At 40.5% G+C, this 22,275-nt stretch overlaps 2 protein-coding genes across 4 annotated transcripts; both read left to right on the forward strand.

The window, feature by feature from the left end:
- On the forward strand, positions 1 to 6,665 carry LOC114861366 (uncharacterized). Of its 3 annotated transcripts, XM_055511407.1 has the most exons (11): positions 1 to 625; positions 1,611 to 1,776; positions 2,160 to 2,235; positions 3,900 to 3,941; positions 4,014 to 4,147; positions 4,290 to 4,469; positions 5,091 to 5,199; positions 5,295 to 5,474; positions 5,549 to 5,716; positions 6,301 to 6,400; positions 6,480 to 6,665. In XM_055511407.1, the coding sequence occupies exons 4-11, from the start codon at positions 3,930 to 3,932 to the stop codon at positions 6,533 to 6,535; spliced, it is 939 nt and encodes a 312-aa protein (XP_055367382.1). In that variant the 5' UTR covers positions 1 to 625; positions 1,611 to 1,776; positions 2,160 to 2,235; positions 3,900 to 3,929; the 3' UTR covers positions 6,536 to 6,665. The 3 variants fall into 3 exon arrangements, with proteins under 3 accessions (XP_055367382.1, XP_040928073.1, XP_055367383.1); XM_041072139.2 differs by lacking the exon at positions 1 to 625 and having other exon boundaries at positions 746 to 1,776; XM_055511408.1 differs by lacking the exons at positions 1 to 625; positions 6,301 to 6,400; positions 6,480 to 6,665 and having other exon boundaries at positions 746 to 1,776; positions 5,295 to 5,449; positions 5,549 to 5,838.
- Positions 6,666 to 11,301: 4,636 nt separating this feature from the next.
- LOC129604631 (plexin-C1-like) lies at positions 11,302 to 20,741 on the forward strand. The gene is made up of 17 exons (XM_055511932.1): positions 11,302 to 11,520; positions 13,587 to 14,360; positions 14,560 to 14,682; positions 15,074 to 15,208; positions 15,281 to 15,381; positions 15,481 to 15,586; positions 15,664 to 15,829; positions 16,023 to 16,125; positions 16,288 to 16,363; positions 16,758 to 16,799; positions 16,886 to 17,019; positions 17,128 to 17,307; positions 18,492 to 18,600; positions 18,699 to 18,878; positions 18,953 to 19,120; positions 19,701 to 19,797; positions 19,929 to 20,741. Exons 1-17 carry the CDS (start codon positions 11,302 to 11,304, stop codon positions 19,982 to 19,984), a joined length of 2,769 nt encoding a protein of 922 aa, XP_055367907.1. The 3' UTR covers positions 19,985 to 20,741.
- The last annotated feature ends 1,534 nt before the right edge of the window (positions 20,742 to 22,275 follow it).

A 22,275-nucleotide genomic window follows, 5' to 3' on the forward strand; every position in this document is an offset into this window, starting at 1 on the left:
TTTGTTTTTAACATGTTTTATTAGTTGTAGATTTGAAGATGACTGCAAAGACTCAGAATGGTTGTCTATTCCTGAAGATTTCCATTATGATCCAGTTTCCTACAAACTTGAAAGGAGCCACGTTGGCTAGGTACAGGTTACATCTGGGCTTTAAACCAGAGCCATCTGTTAGGTCAGATTGGATTAGACTCAACTTAACAGTAGATACATATTATTTTGCATATATTGTCAGGCTTTGGCAGATGTCGGACCCACATGCACAGGGCGGACAACAGGAGACACGTATCGTTAGCGTAGAATGCTCAGTCTTTATTCCCCAATGGTTAGAACAGACGGTCCAGGTCATACACAGAAAAATCTCGAATGGTAAGTACAGGAGGAACAGGCTCAATCGGGTCCAGGGACAAACAGGAGTTCGATAACAGTTCGACACGGCAAAGGTACCAGGTAAGGAGCAGGCTTTCTCAGGGTCAGACAACCAGATACGTTACCAGCGTTCAAGGCAAAGGTACAGGCAGGGCACAGGCAGAAGTCAGGGACGGAAACACGATCTCGAGCTAAGTAGACAATCAAAGGTATGCTGGAATGTGGTGGATATCGCGCGACAATCTGGCAGAGGTATGAGGTGAGTGCCAGGGCCTTTATACCTTGATTGATTACATGATAGAAACCGGCTGCGGGGTCATGTGACCAGGAGCGACCCCGGAACAAAAACACAAAGAAAGGAAGCCAACAAAATAAAGCAGGAAATACAAAACGGCCCCCGGAACCATAACATATATGCTGTTGCTTTAGTAATCAGGGGTATGCTAATATATGTGAACATAATATAAATATAAATTTGGCTATTAACTATAATCACAATTTTACAAATAGATAAAGATATATATTGCTTGTTATAGTAATTGTGAGTATGCCATTAAATATGTTGCTATTACTATAATTAAGAATTTACATATAAATACAAATGAATAAATATTCATAAATATGAATATGATTTATAGAAGATACAAATATGATATACAGTTGCTATTTACTATAGTCAGAAAATCACCAATTTACATAAGTGTCTAACCAAATGTAAATATACAACGGGTATGTGTGTTTACACACATGGGTGTTGGGTATGTACAAAGTCATGCAATAATGTGCAATATTAAATTGTGCAATGGTTGTGGGGATAATGAAGGAGTCATTATTGTGCAGCAGTAGAAGTTCAGCAGAATGAACGAGGACAGCTGTTTTTTCTTGAGAAGAGGCACTGATAAGTACAGGCTCAACATCCATCTCGTTAAAGTGGATGGTGTTGTGTGAGCCTATCTTTTCCACAATGAGCTCCTTGTTCTTATTGGTGTTCAGGAGCAGATTGTAGACCTTACAAGTGGCCAGATGATGGACCTCTTCCCTGTAGCCCTGTCTCATCATTGTTGCGGATGAGACCAACACTGCTGTATTGTCTGCAAACGTAATGATCGCGTTCGATCCGTCTATGGGCCTGCAGCTGTGGGTGAAGAGGGAGTAGAGGAAGGAGCTCAGCAGACAGTCCTGCGGTACGCCGGTGTTGAGCGCTGTGTCTTTCTGTGCTTCATCAACCTCTCCTCCTTCCTCAGCTCTAGCTGGTCGTCCAGACACACCTGACTACGAGCCAAAAGGATCCATCTGACTTCAGCTGTCAATTTGTGGGACCATCCAGAGAGTTGTGTTATAAGAACAACCCTCCTGGACATTTCCCACAATGCACCTGCATCCTGAAAAGTTAGACACTTACGGATGAAGGTCAGTGCGTTTACTGTATATGCAATATTCCTATAAATTAAGACTGATCATTTTTGTTAAACTTAACCTTAAATAAAACTTGTATTGGTGAAAATGACAGGTGTTCTTAACTTCTCTTAACAGGCCTGAATCTCACTGTTAGATTTAGACTTGGAACGGTGGGTTTCACAACACAATTAAAACTAAACAACTGTGATCTTACAACAAGTTCCTTGTTGTAAGATCATTTATATGGTTAAGGTTTTTAATCATGTTCTTTCAAATATCTACATAAAGTGTTACCTATTTTTACAGAAAAACAAAAGACAGTAGTTGAGTAGCTTTAGTTTTCACAAAAGATCACATAGATACATTATGTGATAGTACCTGTTTTAATTTTTCAGGTGTGAGCGTTGTGTGAAGTTTGGATGTGGTTGGAATAAAACTGGGTGTTCCTGGGCCAATTCCGGAGTGGGAAATGTAAATATGCCTGTTTCTTAATGTAACAAATGTTGTGACTCGGCTTCCACGCCACCAGGTGCAGCCTGGTTTCACCCTTTTGGGTTTGTGTCCTTGTTTCTGTCTTGTGTTTCCTGTATTAGTTTGATTGGGTTCACCTGTCTTGTCTTGTGTTTAAGGTCAGTTTGTGCACAGTCTTTGTTAGTGTGTTATGTGTTACGATGTCATCGTGCCATCGTGCGCTGTCCAGGTTTGTTTGTTTGTTCACTGATTGTGTTAGGTACTGTTGTTTGCATGTTTGGTGTTCTTAGTATGGTTTATTTAGTTTCCTGCTCGGCAGTGATCTTCAGTTGACCAGTGAGTACTTCTGTTAGTTATGTGCTATTTAGGTTTTGAGCTTATAGGTACAGTTTGCATGTTTTGTGTTTTAGGACGGTCATTTAGTTTCCTGCTCTGCAGTGATCGTTAGTTTACCTGTGAGTTATCTGTTAGTTTGCATCTTTTATTTCTGGCTTATCCTGCATACGCAGCGTCCTTAGTTTGTATTGTGCTCAGTCTGTATGTTTTATTTATTAAATCACTTATTGTCAGTCCTGTCTGTGGGTCGTGTATTTGGGTCCTCCCTCCAGTTCAGTTTGTAGGTCATTGTAGCCTGTCTCCCCGCTCAGGGAGCGTGTTCTTAGAATACCTTTCAGTCCAGTTCGACCCCCGGTGGTAACAGTAGTATACTGTTCTGAGTCTAGTTTGACCCCGGCTAGTAACAACAAAGGTTTATTAAAAATAATTGATAACTTGATAAACTTGCTAATAAGTCAGGTTCTGGGTCATTAATGTTGCTATTTACAGGGTGTTCACACTGGTTCCTGTTTCAGAGACTTTTTGCTCCAGGATTTATAGAAGGAACTGTTTGCTTGCACAGAGATCTTTTTGAAGGGGATAATGCAACATCCAGTTGCTATTGTGGTTTGATTTAGCTTCTTGTTTTCTGTTAGCCAAGCAAGTGTGACATTTTGTCGTGCAATAATAAAGTTTTCTCCTAAGCTGATAATTCATTCTATGTTAACTCATATGCAAGCTGTTTACACTACATGCCATGTCTTTGTCTATCCAGTCACGCCATGTATTACATTTAAGATGCACAGGGTGCTCTATAGCCCTGCTGCTGTTTCTTGCTAGGTTCTACGATTAGCTTGTTTATTCTTCTGTGATTAGCACTTATTTTGTCAGTTCTCTAGTCTTGAATTTTTCTAGCTAAAATATTGTTTGGCAGTTATTTACTGTATGTGCAATCTGTTCACTGCAATTTATGTCCTTTGTGAGCTTGTAGTCCATGCCTTGTACTATCGTTCGGTTTCACGTTATTACAGTATGTTCCTTATTGAATATGTTCAGTTATTCAGTTTATTAAATTCTTTAAGTGCACGCTACCTATGTCGTTGAGCTCTGACTTGGGTCTCCGGAACCTCCAGGGATTTGACCCGCCATCTTTAATGGCAAGTCATAACAGTTAGTGTTATTATAATAAAAGTTTGTATGTGCTTGTTTTCTTATTCAGATCTCAGTGATCCTGTATTTAGTAAAAATAAGGACAAACAGATCAGCTACCTATGTGAAATAGTTAATTATCTAATTAGTTACTTGGGTCAATGCTCTGCTGAAGCACATCCCTCTCTCTGTTCCTACAGGCCAGTTTTTGTCAAACCATCAAGTCAAAGATGAGCTTTCCTGTGAGTGCAACCCTCACACTTACAGCTTTTGTTTCAAGTTACAACTCATAGTAATCATTGCTTCACTGTCAGCCCCCAGAGATCTCCTCCATCTCTCCCAGAGTCGTGTCTTTCTACGGCAGGAACCATGCAGTGTTGTCAGGTTACAACCTCATTGATGTGACCAGAGTGAGGATTCAGAGAGACACGGCCTGTGCTGCACAAGAGTGAGTCTCAGAGTTTGACTGACAAACTAAACTTTTGGGGTGCTTGAAAAAAACATAATGTGACATGTGCAGTGTGTGGCATCTCCCTAAAAACTTCAAAACTGTGTGTATGCATGTGTGTCTTCCTTTGTGCTCTGTTCAGGACTCCCGTGTGGAACAACAGTGGTGTAAATCTGACGTTCCACATTCCCAGTACAAATTATAAAGGTGTTGTCAGAGTGTGTGTCACTTTGCCAGATGGCAGTTGCCATGGCAACTACAGAATCTCCTACCAGTCATCACCGTCCTGTTTCAGAACTGAACCAAACAGCACCTGGTTCAGGTAAGTTTGGATCAGTGTGAAGTCTGATACAGTTGTGATGCTATTCTGATGACTCTGCCTCTACCCTCTCTGCTGATCACCTAAAAGGCATAGTCATCTGGTGACCTAAATAATAAAGTCACTTGGAGAATAGAGGTTGGTGTTTTGCCAACTCTCTACACAATGAAGAACCTACTTAGATGAGAAGTAAAATGTGTTAAACTGAGGATGAAATGCACTGGATGTGATTCAAAACATACGCCAGAAAGTTTTTGTTTTAAATAGTTGAAAAAAACACTTAATTATTGAGACTGACGCGTGCCTCTCGCCCATAGCCAGCTGGGATAGGCTCCAGCACCCCCACGATATCGCGATATGGGATGCAGCGGTTTAGAAAATGGATGGATGGATGGGTCATCAGTCAAGAAAGAATACATTTCCATTATTTCCATTAGAGTTGTAGATACTGAGCAGTAATTTAACTTAAGTTGTTTATCAACTGTGTGTGTGTGAGTGAAGCAAGAAGCAAGGGAATATGTAATTCCTTCTAAAAGTAGTAGAATAAATAAAATGAGACTAAAGGTGAGAGAATGTATTCTATAGTCTTATATTCTTGACTGTCTGTTGCTGTGTGTCCTTCAGTGGGAAGAGAACCATCACACTCGTCGGATCCCACCTAGAATGTGTGGAAGGGGTCATCCACAGCCACAACCCACAAGATGTCATATTACCCAGAAGCAGAAATTCTGGTGTAGGTCCATAGCTGACCACAGTGACTTGTTTTACATTTATGATATCATGTGTCTCAATTACTGCTATTATTTCTCTTTTATTTAATTCCAACAGATTCTAACCTATGAAACAGCTGCAGTAAAAAGCACCCAGCAGTCCTTTTTGAGCTCTGTGTCTCTGAAAGTAGCCAACGAGACATTGGTCTGTTACACAAGCTTTAAGTACCACCCAGACCTTGAGTTCATCACGTATAAATCCCTCAGAACAGGGTACGGTGTGCTCATCACCTTAGAGGTAATGCACCTATTTATCACGTGGCCAGACACGAACAATAATGCATGACCTAACAGCATTTTTTTCTGTTTTAGAAAAAGAAGGATGAACTGGAAATGACGACAGCAGAGTTGTCAGTGTGGGGTATTAATGATGGAAAACAGCACCCCTGTACTATGATAAGCAAAGAAGCCAGTCATGAGGCAGAGTTTTTCATCTGTCACATTAAGAACATCCCTAATATTGAATTTCAGGAGTTGATGGTAAAGCTTCCATTTGAAACAGTCCATAACAAGTCACATGTTTGTATTAATGTACCATTAAGTTGATGATATTCATTATGCATGTGTTTTCTTTAAATAAAGTCTTGTTCTTGTGCTCATGAGTTTGCACTTTACATTTCACAATAGGAGGCGGGGACCTAGTACTTCCTGTACTGGGTCAGAGGTTAGAGACAGACCGTAAAGTCAATACATGACTGTTAGCTGAACTATCAATTAGCTTTTATGTCACTGCTCAGTGTCTGGTGTCTCCACGGCAATGAGGTGTTTTTTAATGAAACAATTTTTGGCCTAAACTATTGAAATGTCAGGTCTGTAATAACTATAGACAGAAATAAGTAGTGGCCGGAAACATCTCTCCTGCTGGGTTTTATTCAGCACATGGCTGATGGCAAAGGGCAGTTGACATCTGTGGCAATGGTGTCTCATTGTTGAAATCTCAGGGCGATGTTTCATTACTGTATCTCAGTCTGTTGCATCTTACCTTCACTTTCACTTTTTTGACTAAATTCTTTGTTTAGAGCTATTTTAGTTAAATTCATAGTGCTGCTTCCTTTGTTTTCCAGATACGATATGGTGACATGACAGTAAGACTAGGGCCCCTATCTTTATTACACCAGGTCCTACATATACTGCGTCTACTACTGATACTGTGTGTGTTTGTAGGTGAGTATTTAACCAATATCCAATCTACTGTAATTATGTATTTTTAATTAGTTTGAAACAGTAATTGTTACTATTGCAGTGCTTGTGACGATCTGTCAATGGCAAAAGAAGCTTTCCACCGAGAAGAAGCTCTGATCATCGGGTCCAAGCATTATTGTATGTTTTTCATTGTGTAAAAATAGCTAATCTGTAAGAAATTACACTTATAATTTTGTATAATTTCTATAAATCTCTATAATTTTCAATTAAATGTATTTCAATCATGCTCAATGCATTTCTAAGTTTACACATCATAGGAAGACAGCTCCTGAAATTAACAAAGATAAATAAAAGGTGAATAAAAGGTGATAAAAGATGAGGCGAAACACTGCAAAAAACGCTGAAAGCACAGAGACCAATGGTTGCAAAACTGAAAAGAATAGTTTGAAAAGAATTCAGATGTTAAAAACTTATTTTCTAACCTTTGCTTTGTGTTTTTCAGATTTAAAATATATTTTCAGTGATATTGATTTTGTTTCACTTATGGATCGGTTTTGCCTGTGAAAACAGGTTCGATAGGGTCATATTCAAAACACGTGAAACTTAATTTTGAATGTCTGAAAAACGGGACCTAAATCACTGAAAATGTAGATCTGAAGTTTTGCAAATGATGTTTCAAAACATTACAGAGACAAATTCATAATCCTGTAAAAATGTAAGCATTTTTCAGGTATTCTAATCATATTTTCAAACGTTGGGGTCACAGTTTTCAGATTCAAAACCAAGTTTATCAATTTCAAAATGCTGTTTTCAGGCATTCAAACTCAGTTTTGATGTTTTGAATTCTGAACCTAATTTCATCTACTAGTTTTAGCACTATTGTTTTAATATTATTGTATTAACATAGCTTCATAAAACCGTAAGTTGAAAATAAAAAGACTGACGTCAGTTCAGTTTAGGTTATTGTTGAGATGTGTGTGACTATTATTTGAGGTCAGACGCAAAATTCAATTCGCAATACATTTGTTAATTGACAATTTAATATGCGACATTGTCATCCAATTTGAAAATGCATTTTACATTTTGCAATTAAATTTTAAAATTGGCAATTTAATACTATGTTTCCTTATTTTCAAAGTATAATTAAAAACTTTTTAAATTGCATTTCGTATTGTCATTTTTTGTGCAAATTATTAAAAGCATACAAGTCAATGGATCCACAGTGTTCATGCCAAATTAATTGTAAAGACTAAATCTAAATACTTACTGAACGTTTTTTTTTCACACTTTCAAAGACCTCAGAAGAAAAAACAAACTACCGTTTACCATTTTCCATTTACCAAAGGTAAGAGCAAGCAGTCAGAAGAATGAGCAGAGGTGGGCAGTCAGATAATGTTTAATTATTCAGAGGATTTTTAATAATGCAGTAGTGTGATTATATGTTTATTGCTATTACTTGTAATCAGGGTGAAATAAGGTTTAATGTTTGAGGACAGGGGTCAGGTGATCCTAAAAAAGTTAATCTAAGTAAAGTTCTGGCTGGTTGGAAAAAATAGAAACCGACACCATGGCAGAGGGACAATGAAGGAAAACTGAGTAAAAACGAAAGGAGGAAGTCTTTGGAGCAAAACAGCTGACTCTGGGCAGCTCAGCCCCATCATCCAGGCAGGATGAAGCATCATGGAGAAAATCGAGTTCAGAGCAGAGATCGAGGGACCCCCATGAAAGTCTCTGTAGGTGCCAGAGCCGAGGCAGAACGTTAGCCTGCTTTGGTGCTACCGTCAGGACCCTTGAGGAGAACGCCTACAGACACAAGAGCAGAGGGACTGGAACAGAGGTTCCTGGGTGCAGGACAGCGGCCAGACGAAGAACCGGACGTAGGAGAGGAACTGCAGCTGTTAACTCCGAACCACCAGGAACTAGGGCTGAAGGTTGATGCTGAGCTGGAGCTTGAGCAGAACCTGACTGCTGTACTGGTGCTAGACTAGGCTCTGTAGCAGGAGCAACAGAGGCCAGATGTGGCCCAGCGACAGGCGGCGTAGGCCAGACAAGGCAGGAGGCAGAAGCATGCGAAGCAGAGGCTTGCTGGAGAGCTGAGGCGATAGAGCTGAGACTGAAGGGTGATGCCATAGACAGAGAGAGCTGCATTCCTTTCCACCGGATCAACTTGTGAGTCATCACCAAGAGCTGGAACAGGCAGGGACAAAGAGTTCGGATATGGATCAGTAGTAGTAGTAGTTGTTTTATTAGTATTGTGTAATGTTATTGTTTTATTATTAACATGATGTTATAAAACGGGTAAGTTTAAAATGAAGCGACTTCAAGTTTTAAACGCTGTGTCGCTTAACCGCTAGAGAGCAGCATACCACTTCTCTTTTTTTTTTTTTTTTTTGTTTTGTTCTGTCCAGCAGTTTAGCAAGCAGCATATATTACGCTGAATGCCACATTGTGATGGACAGCTTTGCTTTAACAAGAAGAGTATATATAGAATATATATACTCTTCCTGATTTATGGTTTATTTAATGGTTTATTTAGCTAATCCAAAATGTGTGTGATGTTGCTGTGTTGGTGGACAGGTTAGGTTTCTGCTTTAGGGTGTGTATGCGGGAGGGTGGGGGGGAGGGGGGATAAGGGGTGCAACCAGCTGCTGAAACCAAGCAAATCTGTTAAGTAAACAATCGAAGCAAAAAAAATAAATGAATAAATAAAAAAAATAAATAAGAAGCATGGATGTACCTTAGGCTAACACATTCATAACTAAACAATTTTTGTACTGTGGTTTACCTTGGAGATTAATACTAATACCAATAATAGTGCTAAGGTATGTGCACATACTAATACAAACATATACATACAATATACATACATATGTGCATTATTATACATATCCCATACTACTTAATAAAAGTCATGACATACAACACCACAAATTCCATACTCACACATTATTCATATTGGTAGTGATAAGTATCAGTAATACTTACAGTTGGATTTGGAAAGTGTCCCACTACAAGGTTAGTAAGGCTGTAGCTTAACATTATTCACCCAAAGGGTGAGGCAGACGTTGGTGCATGAACAATGCCACTTGTGGAAGCCAGGGTGATGTGAGGGGCTCCGCCACTACGCCCATCCAGCAAGCAGAGGAAGGAATCCCAGCAGCCAGGGAGCCCACACACCTTCAGTTCCAGGAGGGCAGGTGTTGCGACCCAAGCCGCCCACACAGAGCCCCCCAGGCAGAGCTGCAGCAGCCACAGAGACAGCACCCGAGGCCAGAGTGGGCCACCGTGCGTCAACGCTGTCCGCCCCATGAGAACCAGGGGCAAACACTCCCCCCCGGCGGGAGGGTCGGCCTGAAAGAGTAGAGCCCGAGGACCCACGGTCCGTAGGGAGCCCGCCAGAAGATGCCCCCGCGCCCAGAGTGGGGCCCGCCCCCAGTCCACCACCCCCACATGGGCGGAGCGGGGCCTACCCCATCGGCCCGACCTCATCCCCTGGCGCTACAGCGGCCTGCAGCACAAGGCCAGCAATTGGTGGGGTCAGCAGAAAAGAGACCACCCAGGCAGACGATCATCGTACCCCGGGCGAAAAACCGGACCCCCCACACTTCAACCGCACCATACGCATACCAACTCACACAAACACAGACGCATACACCCACCCACATGTGCAACACACATCATCACATCAACACACACACACACACACCATAGACTCTCTCACAACAAACTAGTCAATCATACGTGAACCAATGCGCTCTCAGATACATTCTCGCACCCACACCATTCGCTTGGTGGTATAAGGGCAGGATGTGGGACTGAACAAACTTTATTTATATAGCATTTTTCACAGATAAAATTAATGCTTCAGAAGTTGCAATGATATAAGATAAAATTAATAAAACCACAGAAACCAAAAACAATAAAATAAACAAAGACCTAAAAGCTCATTGAAATGACACAAAATGAAACACAATGATAATCATAAAAAATGTAAAACCTGAAACTAAAAGTGAACTAAAAAGCCTGTCTAATGTTACAAATGTCTTTTGTTGTATAATAAATCATCCATAATTGAGGTCATGATACATGTTAAAAAGTTGCTTTAAATGTTAAATTGCAACCGCAATGTAGTTGTTTTATTAGTATTGTTTAATGTTATTGTTTTATTATTAACATGATGTTATAAAACGGGTAAGTTTAAAATGAAGCGACTTCAAGTTTTAAACGCTGTGACGCTTAACCGCTAGAGAGCAGCATAACACTTCTCTAACGTTATACCCTCAAATCACGTTCAAAACTCTTCACTTACATCATTAGACTGGGAATAAGAACACGAATACAACAGAAAACACGAGTTTACTATAGTTCTTGTTATGTACGCACTGTAAACAGCTGTGCTAGTAGAGCTTTTTATTATTTTATGAGGAATACAGCTGCAGAGCTCTCACCACTTTATTTAGGTGAAGGAACATCCTGCGATTAATACTGATGAATTCATCATTATTTAGTTGGTGACGTCACACGTTTACTGATCACGGTTGTAAAGCAGACCAATAGCAACTTTATGCAGTTTTAATGAAGGCTCTCTGTTTCATTCTTCTTGAGGTGAGTAACGCAGTGTAAATGATCAACAGCCACAGGAGAACAGCAGAATAAAGAAAAAATGTTACCTAAGACCTATTTACATATGCTCTATTATTTTTAAAAGCACACAGGTCAATGGATCCACTATGTTCAGACCAAATCTAAAGACTTGGTAAACACTTTAAAGTGTCCACAGTTTTGCTGCGCGCTCCCTCCCACTCTGAGCACTTCTTGTTTCTGACAGCGGAGCGCTGCGCTTTTACGCACGGCTTTCACTGTAATGGAGAGCAGCGTTCGATGCAGACCGTCGCATGTCTCCCTGTTAACCGCTGCTGACAATGGTCCTGTTACTGGCTTTAGTTGTTATTCTCTCGGGAGAACCAGCTCTGTGTCTGCAGGAAGAAGGAGCATTCACTTTAGATGGAGACATCCGCCAGTTCGCCGTGACCACCGACACGGTTTACATCGCCACAGAGGAGACGCTGTACCAGCTGAGCCACAGCCTGACACTGGTCCAGAGTCTGAGCCTGAGGGGGATTTTAAAGGAGGGAAAAAGCGTGGAGGACGCGCAGTTTCACCGCGTTTCTGAGACGACGGAGCGACTGCGGTCAAGTGAGCCGTCGTTCGTTCATCCGTCGTTCAGCCAGCCGCGCTTCAGAAACGTCTTGCGCCCGTATTACGCGCTTTACAGCAGAGCACAAAACACGCTCGTCGCGACTTCCTCTTTTCATAGCGACACGTCTGGTCTGTTCAAAATATTGAAAAATACGAAACAAAATATTGCATATATAGAAAAACTGTCGTCTAATAAAGATCTGTGTACTTTTACTGTAAAATTAAGCATTTATTAGTATTTAAAACTACCACGTCATGCTGTGAAACTTTTATAATTAATAACTTGACTTTGGTGCATAGTTCCAGGCTCAGACCACTTTCCCCTTGTTCTACTAGAAGTGTACTATCACCACACAAAGATTCGTGTATTTTTACTGTATAGTTTAGGATTTATTAGTATTCAAAACTACCAGTTCATACTGTAACTGTATAGGCCGTATAGTCAACTTTAATGATCAATAACTTGACTTTGGTGCATAGTTCCAGGCCAAGACCACTTTCCCCTTGTTCTACTAGTGATGTACTATCACCACACAAAGATTCATGTATTTTTACTGTATAGTTTAGGATTTAGCAGTACCTGAAAGTACTATGTCATACTGCAATACAGTCAACTTTGATGATTAATAATTCGACTTTGGTGCATAGTTCCAGGCTCAGACCACTTTCCCCTTATTCTACTAGAGGTGTACCAGCTTCACACAAAGATTCGTGTATTTTTACTGTATAGTTTTGGATTTATTAGTATTCAAAACTACCATGTCATACTGTAATACAGTCAACTTTGATGATTAATAACTTGACTTTGGTGCACAGTTCCAGGCTCAGACCACTTTCTCCTATTTCTGCTAGATGTGTACTATAACCACACAAAGATTCGTGTATTTTTACTGTATAGTTTAGGATTTATTAGTATTCAAAATAGATTTAATATAGATTAAATAGATTATAGATTTAAATAGATTTAATGCAATTATTCTCTCTTCACAATACAGACTTACAATAAAAAACAACAATAAAAAAGAAAGTTACATACTACACTGTTTGTGGTGCAGTACTTATTGGTTTTGTGCTTGACTGTAAGGGCCACATTACAGCATAACATGGTACTACTAAAATCCTAAACCATACAGTAAAAATACACAGATCTTTGTGGGGTGGTAGTACACTTCTAGTAGAACAAGGGGAAAGTGGTCTGGGCCTGGAACTATGCACCAAAGTTAAGGTAGTGATTATCAAAGTTGACTGTATTACAGTATGACATGGTAGTTTTAAATACTAATAATTCCTGAACTATACAGTAAAAATACAAGAATCTTTGTGTGGTGATAGTAGACTTCTAGTAGAACAAAGGGAAAGTGGTCTTGGCCTGGAACTATGCACCAAAGTCAAGTTATTGATCATTAAAGTTGACTATATGGCCTATACAGTTACAGTATGAACTGGTAGTTTTGAATACTAATAAATCCTAAACTATACAGTAAAAATACACGAATCTTTGTGTGGTGATAGTACACTTCTAGTAGAACAAGGGGAAAGTGGTCTGAGCCTGGAACTATGCACCAAAGTCAAGTTATTGATTATCAAAGTTGACTGTATTACAGTATGACATGGTAGTTTTGAATACTAATAAATCCAAAACTATACAGTAAAAATACACAGATGTTTGTGGGGTGATAGTACACCTCTAGTAGAACAAGGGGAAAGTGGTCTGAGCCTGGAACTATGCACCAAAGTCAAGTTATTAATTATAAAAGTTTCACAGTATGACATGGTAGTTTTAAATACTAATAAATGCTTAATTTTACAGTAAAAGTACACAGATCTTTATTAGACGACAGTTTTTCTATATATGCAATATTTTGTTTCGTATTTTTCAATATTTTGAACAGACCAGACGTGTCGCTATGAAAAGAGGAAGTCGCGACGAGCGTGTTTTGTGCTCTGCTGTAAAGCGCGTAATACGGGCGCAAGACGTTTCTGAAGCGCGGCTGGCTGAACGACGGATGAACGAACGACGGCTCACTTGACCGCAGTGACGGAGCGGAACGCAACGTTTCATGTCCACGTATTGTTGCCATTTGTTGCGAACAAGTCTCTGGTCAGCTGCGGTGCGACTGACAATGGATGTGGATACTGTGAAGTTCTGGACTTGAACAACATCAAGAGAATTATCTATAGCGAGAGGATCCAGGTGGGACCATTGAGGCGAAGCAGCGGGTCCGTCGCATTTTTGATGAATATAGTGAACGGAGGGACTTACATTCTGACCGCGTTACGGAAAAACGAAACACAACCCAATAAGTGTTACGCTGACTACAACACTGTAAACATTTATGATACAAGTGATGAACAGGGTGGAGGTATATTTTTTGTTACCGACAGCCAAATCACACCTTCGATCAGCAGTGGTGGTGATGTGGAGTTCGTGGACGGATTTCAGATCAGGTCAACAGTATATCTGCTCTCCAACGTACAGTCAGGTCCTAGAAATAACAAAGTCCGACTCGTTTGGCTGACAACAAAATCCAGTAAGACTCAGACTCTGAGGTCTCTGCGCGGTGCGACTCTCGTCGTTGCTGATGGAGCAGAAAGCAGCAGACTTGTGGCCTCCTCTGTGATCCCGGGTGAACCGCCGGTGCTGTGGAGCGGAGTGTTCAGTGTGGACGGAGGACAAACCAACACAGAGCTGGTGGTGTTCGACATCAGCCCCGATCTCACAGGAGCGGTCGATCAAGATCCGGATTTCTGCTTTGGAACCTGTACTGGGTCAAAGCCGACGGTGGGTCCGTTAATTAACAATTACTGATGAGTGAGTTCTAATGACTACTGTTATTATAATGTTAAGCAGGAGTTTATAGCATTTATTATTGAAGTAATTGTGATAAAAATGAAGTAATATTTTCATTTTGTAGCATTTGTAATGATACAGTATGGACTGTACTTAGTCATATGTGATGATGTGTGTTTCTGATTCTCAGCCAAAAAGGCTGAAGCCAAAGGCAGTTCTCCTCAGACAGAACTACATGACCTCTGTGTTGGCGCTGAGGCAGAGGGCCTGGATGGTTTTCTTCATGGGGACATCAGATGGACAGCTCATTAAGGTTTGTAAAAACTTGACAGATTGCATCATGCTGGACGCAGGGTGTGCAGACCTGTTGAGGGACGGAAACACCGTTATGTGGCTCCTGCACTGACAGATGAGTTGTGTAATGGAGGTTTGCGGTTTCCTTAAAGGAAACGCTGGGAGCGTTCACGCTGTCTGATTATTGTCTTTTAGGACAATAATCAGAAGGCAAAAATTAATAATAAGTCATAAGTTGAGCCTATTGCAAATAACAAATTTCTTTCTTTGTTGCTACAGTATGTTGGTCTGAATATGTGATCTGATCTTCAGCAGTCAGTCACAATGCTAAGTAGCATGTCTTCGAGCAGTGGACTAGACCTGCATGGCTCATCTTTTATTGAAGAAGTCTATTCTTCTTTCTTCTTCAGCTTGTTGTGGACAAGAACTACCACCCTGCATGTTTCACAGTGCTCTACAGAGCCAACGACAACCGCCCAGTGTTTCCCAAAATCCATCTGGATCAAGTGGATCAGAAACATGTGTATGTGGTTTTAAGACATCAGGTAGGACACAGTAGATGTATTATGTGTAAGGTAAAACATATGGTCTATATTTAACTTATTGTTTTGTTCCAGGTAAAGCGTGTACCTGTGTCAAACTGCAGCACATTCACAAACCTACAGGAGTGTTTGTCTGCTCAGGATCCAAACTGTGTGTGGTGTTCGTCTAAACACAGGTCAGAACCATCACTAACTACTGGTCTGGATTGTGACATTTCACTGTTGACACAATAAAACAGTTCTAAATTCGCTTTTGTCATGTTTTGTTTTTCTAGCTGTGAATTTGAAGATGACTGCAAAGACTCAGAATGGTTGTCTATTCCTGAAGATTTCCATAACGATCCAGTTTCCTACAAACTTGAAAGGAGCCACGTTGGCCAGGTAAAGGTTACATCTGGGCTTTGACCCAGAGCCAGTTGTGTCTTTCTGTGCTTCATCAATGTCTCCTCCTTCCTCAGCTCAAGCTGATCGTTCAGACACACCTGACTACGAGCCAAAAGGATCTGTCTGGCTTTGCCTGTCAGTTTGTGGGAGCATTTGGAGAGATGTGTGATAGGAACAACCCTCCTCCACAGTTCCCACAATGCACCTGCATCCTAAGAAGTGGGACACTTCCTGATGAAGGTCAGTAAGTTTTAATGATTATTAAAAGGAACATCTCGCAATGCACTTACATTTTTTTGTAATATAGTCTATAAAAAAACATTATTTAACATTATTATACATTATTATAAAACTCATCATTAATGTGCAATTTAAACTTGAATAACATGTTCATTGGTGAAAATGACAAATGACTCTTAACTTCTCTTAACAGGCCTCAATCTCACAGTTCGGTTTAGACTTGGAACCGTAAGTTTCACAGAACAACTGAAACTAAAAAACTGCTCTAACATCAGAGGATCACCAAGTTCTTTCTTGTAAGATCATTTATATTATTAAGATTTTTAATTAAGCCTGTTTCAAATATGTACATAGTGTTTTATAATGTTACTGAAAAACATTATACAGTAGCAGATTAGCTATTTATTTTCAGATAAGATCAACTAGATACAATATATAATAATGTTTTCTTTCTTTAGGTGTGAGCGTTGTGTGAAGTCTGGATGTGGTTGGAGTAAAACTGGCTGTTCCTGGGCAAATCACGGAGTGGGAAACGTAAATATGCCTGTTTGGTCCAAAATTGTTTTATCAGAAATAATAGTGTAACATTCTTAAGAATGAAAGTAATCGTTGCTTTTATCGTGAATGTGTACCTATCAGTGTAATTATAAAAACGATTCTCACATGCTTGTTTTCTTAATTTAATCTTTGTATATATATATATATATATATATATATATATATATATATATATATATATATATATATATATATATATATATATATATATATATATATATATATATATATATATATAAGCTAAAAGACCAAAAACAAACTAGCCAAAGTCTAAAGTTATAGTTCTATTGAGATGTTGTATGTTGTCAGCTAATGTTAGTTAGTAAAGCAGCCACTTTGCAGAATCACTTCCCTCTTTCTGTTCCTACAGGCCAGTGTTTGCCAAACCATAAAGTCAAAGATGAGCTTTTCTGTGAGTGCAACCTTCACACTTACAGCTTTCGTTTCAAGTTAATATACAACTAATGTTTTAAATAGTGATCATTGTTTCACTGTCAGCCCCCAGAGATCTCCTCCATCTCTCCCAGTGTTGTGTCTTTGTACGGCAGGAACCATGCAGTGTTGTCAGGTTACAACCTCAGTGATGTGACCAGAGTGAGGCTTCAGAGAGACACGGCCTGTGCTGCACAAGAGTGAGTTTGACTGACAAACTAAACCTTTAAATAGAAATGTCTATTTTTAAATAGAAATTTTTTAAATAGGGTTTTTAAATAGAAATGTCTGAAATGACCTCTGCTCAGGTCTCCTGTGTGGAACAACACTGGTGTGAATCTCACATTCCACATTCCCAGTACAGATTATAAAGGTGTGGTCAGTGTGTGTGTCGTTTTGCCAGATGGCAGTTGCCATGGCAACTATGGCATCTCCTACCAGTCATCACCCACCTGCATCAGAACTGAACCAAACAGCACCTGGTTCAGGTGAGTTTGGATCAGTAGTGCTGCTGTTGCTTTATATGCTTCACATATGGATTATTAGGAATGATCAATGTGATATTCTGATGACTTTGCCATTACTTTCTCTGGTGTCCACCTAAAAAGCTCATTTATCTATGTTGACCTCTAGTAAATAAGGTCACCCAGTAAGATAGATCTGGATCTGCCAAAGCTCTATATGAAGAACGGATTTAGTAATAAATTGTGATAATTTAGACTGATTAGCAGCTGACATTATTCAAACTCCAGAAAGTGGTAAAAACATTACTTACAGTAATTACTAATGAGACTGAAAAACAAGTGCTCCACCCCTGCAGTATATTTCCGTAGTAAGGTGACATATTTTCTGTATAGAGGACAGGAAGTCTGTCAGCTCAAAGAAAATGGTAGAATTTAGAGACGAGGGGCATCAGTCATGAAAAGCTGCACTTCCATTCCTTCCATTTCTGTTGTAGAAAATGGACAGCAATCCAACCTAGGTAGTTAGGTTTAGACTTGGAACGGTGAGTTTCACAGAAAAACTGAAGGTAAACAACTGCTCTAACATCAGAGGATCTAAAGGTTTTTACTAGGAACATATTGTTGTATCCTATTGCTGAAAAAAACATACAGTATCAGAGTGGCTTTAGTTTTCAGATAAGATCAAACACACACAGTACTGTACATGTATGTACATGTTCTATTTCAATTTATTTCAAATGTGTTACTTCTGTTTTTGCAACTTGAGAATATTTAAAATACAGATAGTGTGTAGTCTCTACCCTGGACCTATTTTAACAGCAATGTTCACAGGTTTTAACACAAGATTCTGTTTTCTGGATCGTGTGTGTGTGGTTAAGGGAGTCACTGTATGAGCGATGTGAGAAGTTAATGCAGATGAACAAAAAAGTTCTGAACTGTACAGAAACTGTATCAAGTAAATAAATAGACAAAAAGTATGCAAACTATGTTTTAATTCAGACTGCTGAAAGTAGTTGAATAGCAAGTGTTCTTTCTTAAACACCCACCTTGAAAGCTATTATTACAATACAGTCATTCAGTTCCTTTATTTCAGATATTAGTCTGTGACCTTACATAAACTGAATATTGAAGAGAGATTGAAAGTCAGTACAAGAAGACAATGGCTGATATTCTTCATGTGTGACTGTCTGTCGTTGTGCGTCCTTTAGTGGTACGAGAACTATCACAATCATCGGCTCCCACCTAGAGTTTGTGGAAGGGGTCATTCACAGCCACAACCCACAAGACGTCACACTACCCAGAAGCAGCAATTCTGGGGTAGGTCCATAGCTGAGCACAGCGGTTTTGTTATTTTACATTTATCATATCGTGTGTCTTAATCACTGCTTTTATTTCTGTTTTATTTCATCCTACAGAATCTAACATATGAAACAGCTGCTGCAAAAAACACCCAGCAATCCCTTTTCAGCTCTGTGTCTCTGAAAGTAGCCAACGAGACCTTGGTTTGTTCCACAAGCTTCAAATACCACCCAGACCCTGAGTTCATCACCTTTAAATCCCTCACAACAGTGGGCTACGTGCTCATCATCGTAGAGGTAATTCACCTTTGTGTCACACGTGATCAGACACGGACATTCATGCGTAACAGCAGCCTTTTATTCTGTTTTAGAAGAAGAAGGATGAGCTGGAGATGACGACAGCAGAGTTGTCAGTGTGGGGCGTTCACGGTGGAAAACAGCACCCCTGCATCATGACTGGCAAAGAAACCAGCAACAAGATGGAGTTTTTCTACTGTCACATTAAGATTATCCCTGATAATACATTTCAGGAGTTGATGGTAAAGCTTCCATTCTCAACAGACCAGAACAAATCAGATGTTTGTATCAATGTACTAAGTTGGTAATAGTATATACATACTGTATGTGTTTTCTTTCTAACGTCTTGTTGCTCATGGGTTTTTACTTTTGCATTATAGGAGGTGGCAGGTTTGGCATGTGGACAAACTGTAAAGCTACAGTACTGTACAGTACTCTTCTTAATTTCGTGTTTAAGAAGAAAAAATGTTCATTCAGACACAACATTATATACTTACCTTAGTTAAGCTGCTAGCAGGTCCTACAGTAAATACGTGACTGTGAACTGAACTATTAATTAGCTTTTATGTCACTGCTCTATTCAGTGTCTGACGTCTCCATGATGTTTTATTATTGGCCCAGTCTCCATCTTTGGAATAAACTATTGAAAGGTCAGGTCTGTAACAACTAAATACAATGATAACAGCTAGTGGCCTAAAACATCTCTTTGTTGGGTTGTAAGAATAAGGACTTGCATCCCTTTTGACTTGTTTTTGACAACAGTAAATTCTAATGTTTAGATGTATTTTAATTAAATTTGTAGCACTGCTCCCTTTGTTTCAGATACATTATGGTGACAGGACAGTGAGACTAGGGCCTCCATCTTTATTACCCCAGGTCCTACTGATACTGCGTGTACTGATACCGTGCATGTTTGTAGGTGAGTATCCTGGACTGATACAGTGATTTTGATCTAGTCACTGTCATAGCTGTGCAGCTACAGTAGTTTAGCCATTAGAAGAAATTGTGTATGTTTGAATTGATTTGAACCAGTAATCGTTTATGTTTTAGTGTTGGTGATGATCTGTCGATGGCAGAAGAAGCTCACCACTGAGAAGAAGCTTTGAACATTGGGTCCAACTATTATTCAATGGTTTTTATCACATTTTTTCTTACTGATTAGCCATCTTTACACACTGTCAAAGACCTCAGAAGAATGGACATCGATGGTAATTGTAAATTTTAACATAGGCAGGAGCAAGCAGTCATAAGAATGAGCAAAGGTAGACAGTCAGACAATGTTTGATGATTCAGATGACTTTTAATGCAGTAGTGTGATGATATTCTTATTTTGTAAACTTGTAATCACGGTGAAATGAAGTTTAATGTTTGAGGACAGGGGTTAGGTTTATAGGGTGATTCTAAAAAAGCTAATCTAAGTAAGTAACTAAGTTTTGATTGGTTGGAAAAAAAAACGAACAGACACCAGGGCAGAGGGACTCTGAGCGAAAACTGAGTGAAAACGAAAGAAGGAAGTCTTTGGAGGAAAACAGCTGACTCTGGGCAGCTCAGCCCCTTAACCAGGCAGGATGAAGCATCATGGAGAAAATCAAGTTCAGAACCGAACATTCTACTGATCATTCTAGAAAGACACTTTCAACCAACCATCTACACAGCTTTGACTCGTCAACTCAGTTGAGTTGACTCAGGAACACAAAATCTGGCAAGAAGCAAGGTGAGAACTGAGGCTTACAGTAAATACAGAACTAATGGTTAACTGATTACAGCTGGTGAAACACATGACTCAGATTAAAGTAAAACAAAACTAAGGCTGACAGGAACACAATAGGAAGTACTAAAAATAAAATCACACACTAAACAAGACATGATCATGGTGCTTGATCTGTGACAGAACCCAATCCCACCCACCCCACACACACCCCTCTAGAGCAAATCCCAGGTGCCCAAAACACAAGCAGGGTAGGCAGAGGGTAGACTGGAGGCTGGTCAAAACAAAACAAGGCTGAACAGAATGAGTCCATGAGTCTATAAACAATGCAAAGGGTGGAAGCGAAAGAAATCCTTGCCTTGTCCTTGGGCCGAATCAGCATTTTTAGTGCCCAGGACCAAACACAAGGTTTTAGGAGGCCGGTGTCGGAACAAAGACTCCAGGGACTCAGAGAGTGACAATGTCCTCCATGGGGACACCAGCCTAGGAGACCGGTCTCTTGAGTAGGATGTGACTGCTGTACTGGAGCTAGACGAGGCTCAGCAACAGAGGCAGCATAGGCTAGAATGGCTGGATGGCAGAAGCATGCAACGCAGAGCCTTGCTGAAGAGCAGAGACAATAGGGCTGGACGAGGTGGCTGAAGGGTGATGCCATAGATGGAGAGATCCGCATTCCTTTCCACCAGACCAACTGGTAAGGAGCCTTGAGTTTCTTGAGGGTTCTGTGGTAGACATCACCTGCTGAGTTGCAGCAGGACTTAGGGCAAAGGCAGGCTGGAACCACAGAGATGAGCTGGAGACCAGAGACAGCGGTTTGCAGTGGTGTAAGGGCAGGATGTGGGACTGGAGCAGACTATGGTCTGGTAGTTGCAGCGACGGTACGAGAAGCCGTTGCTGAGACAAGCCGAGGGGCCAAGGCCAAAGAAGGCTGCAGAACTGTGACTAGAGCAGTCTGAGGAACTGGCTCGAGCGCGCTGAGGAGCCAAAGAACCTGGGGAAGCCCCTGTAGCATTTAGTTCAGGAAATAAATCAAATCTTTCAAGAGTCTCACTTAGTCCGGGAGTTCGTTGACAAATTCTCACAATCAAGAGGTTCACAAGGGCTTGAATCCAACAACCGAGGTGGCCTGTGGGCACTGGGCTGGACAAGGAGCTTGAAGAGCAGCACCATGGACGAGAGCATAGGCTGAGCAGGAGGGTGTAGCCAACACAGAGACTGGAACTTGACGTGGAACCATGTGAGGATGGTTGGACGCAGGAACTGGAGTCTGACATGAAGCTGGTACTGAGACATGAACTGGGGTTAGACGAGAAGCCGGGGCCGAGGTATGGACTGGAGGCGGAGGTGAAGCCAGCGTCTCAGCGGGCGCAGAGTGCAGAGCGAGTTCCAGCTCCTCACACATTGTGCCCAGTCTATACCAAAGCTCCTTCATGCGAGGGTAGTCGAGCCACCATGATGATGTCATGCAGTTCATTAACAGCATCTAACCGAGCTTCTCGGTTAGATGAGCGTCTCCTTGGCGTCTCTCAGTAAGTATCCATAGCATATTGGAAAGTTCTCTGTCCGGCCAGGCTGAATCCATGGCTCCAAAAACATTACACAAAACACCAAATATAAAAGCAAACAAGAAGATCGGACAGGCTCAGGCTGGCTGGGTCCAATTGTGGCCAGATTGTTCTGTCATTGAAG

Source organism: Betta splendens, chromosome 9, assembly GCF_900634795.4.
Source record: "Betta splendens chromosome 9, fBetSpl5.4, whole genome shotgun sequence".
Lineage (NCBI taxonomy): Eukaryota > Metazoa > Chordata > Actinopteri > Anabantiformes > Osphronemidae > Betta > Betta splendens.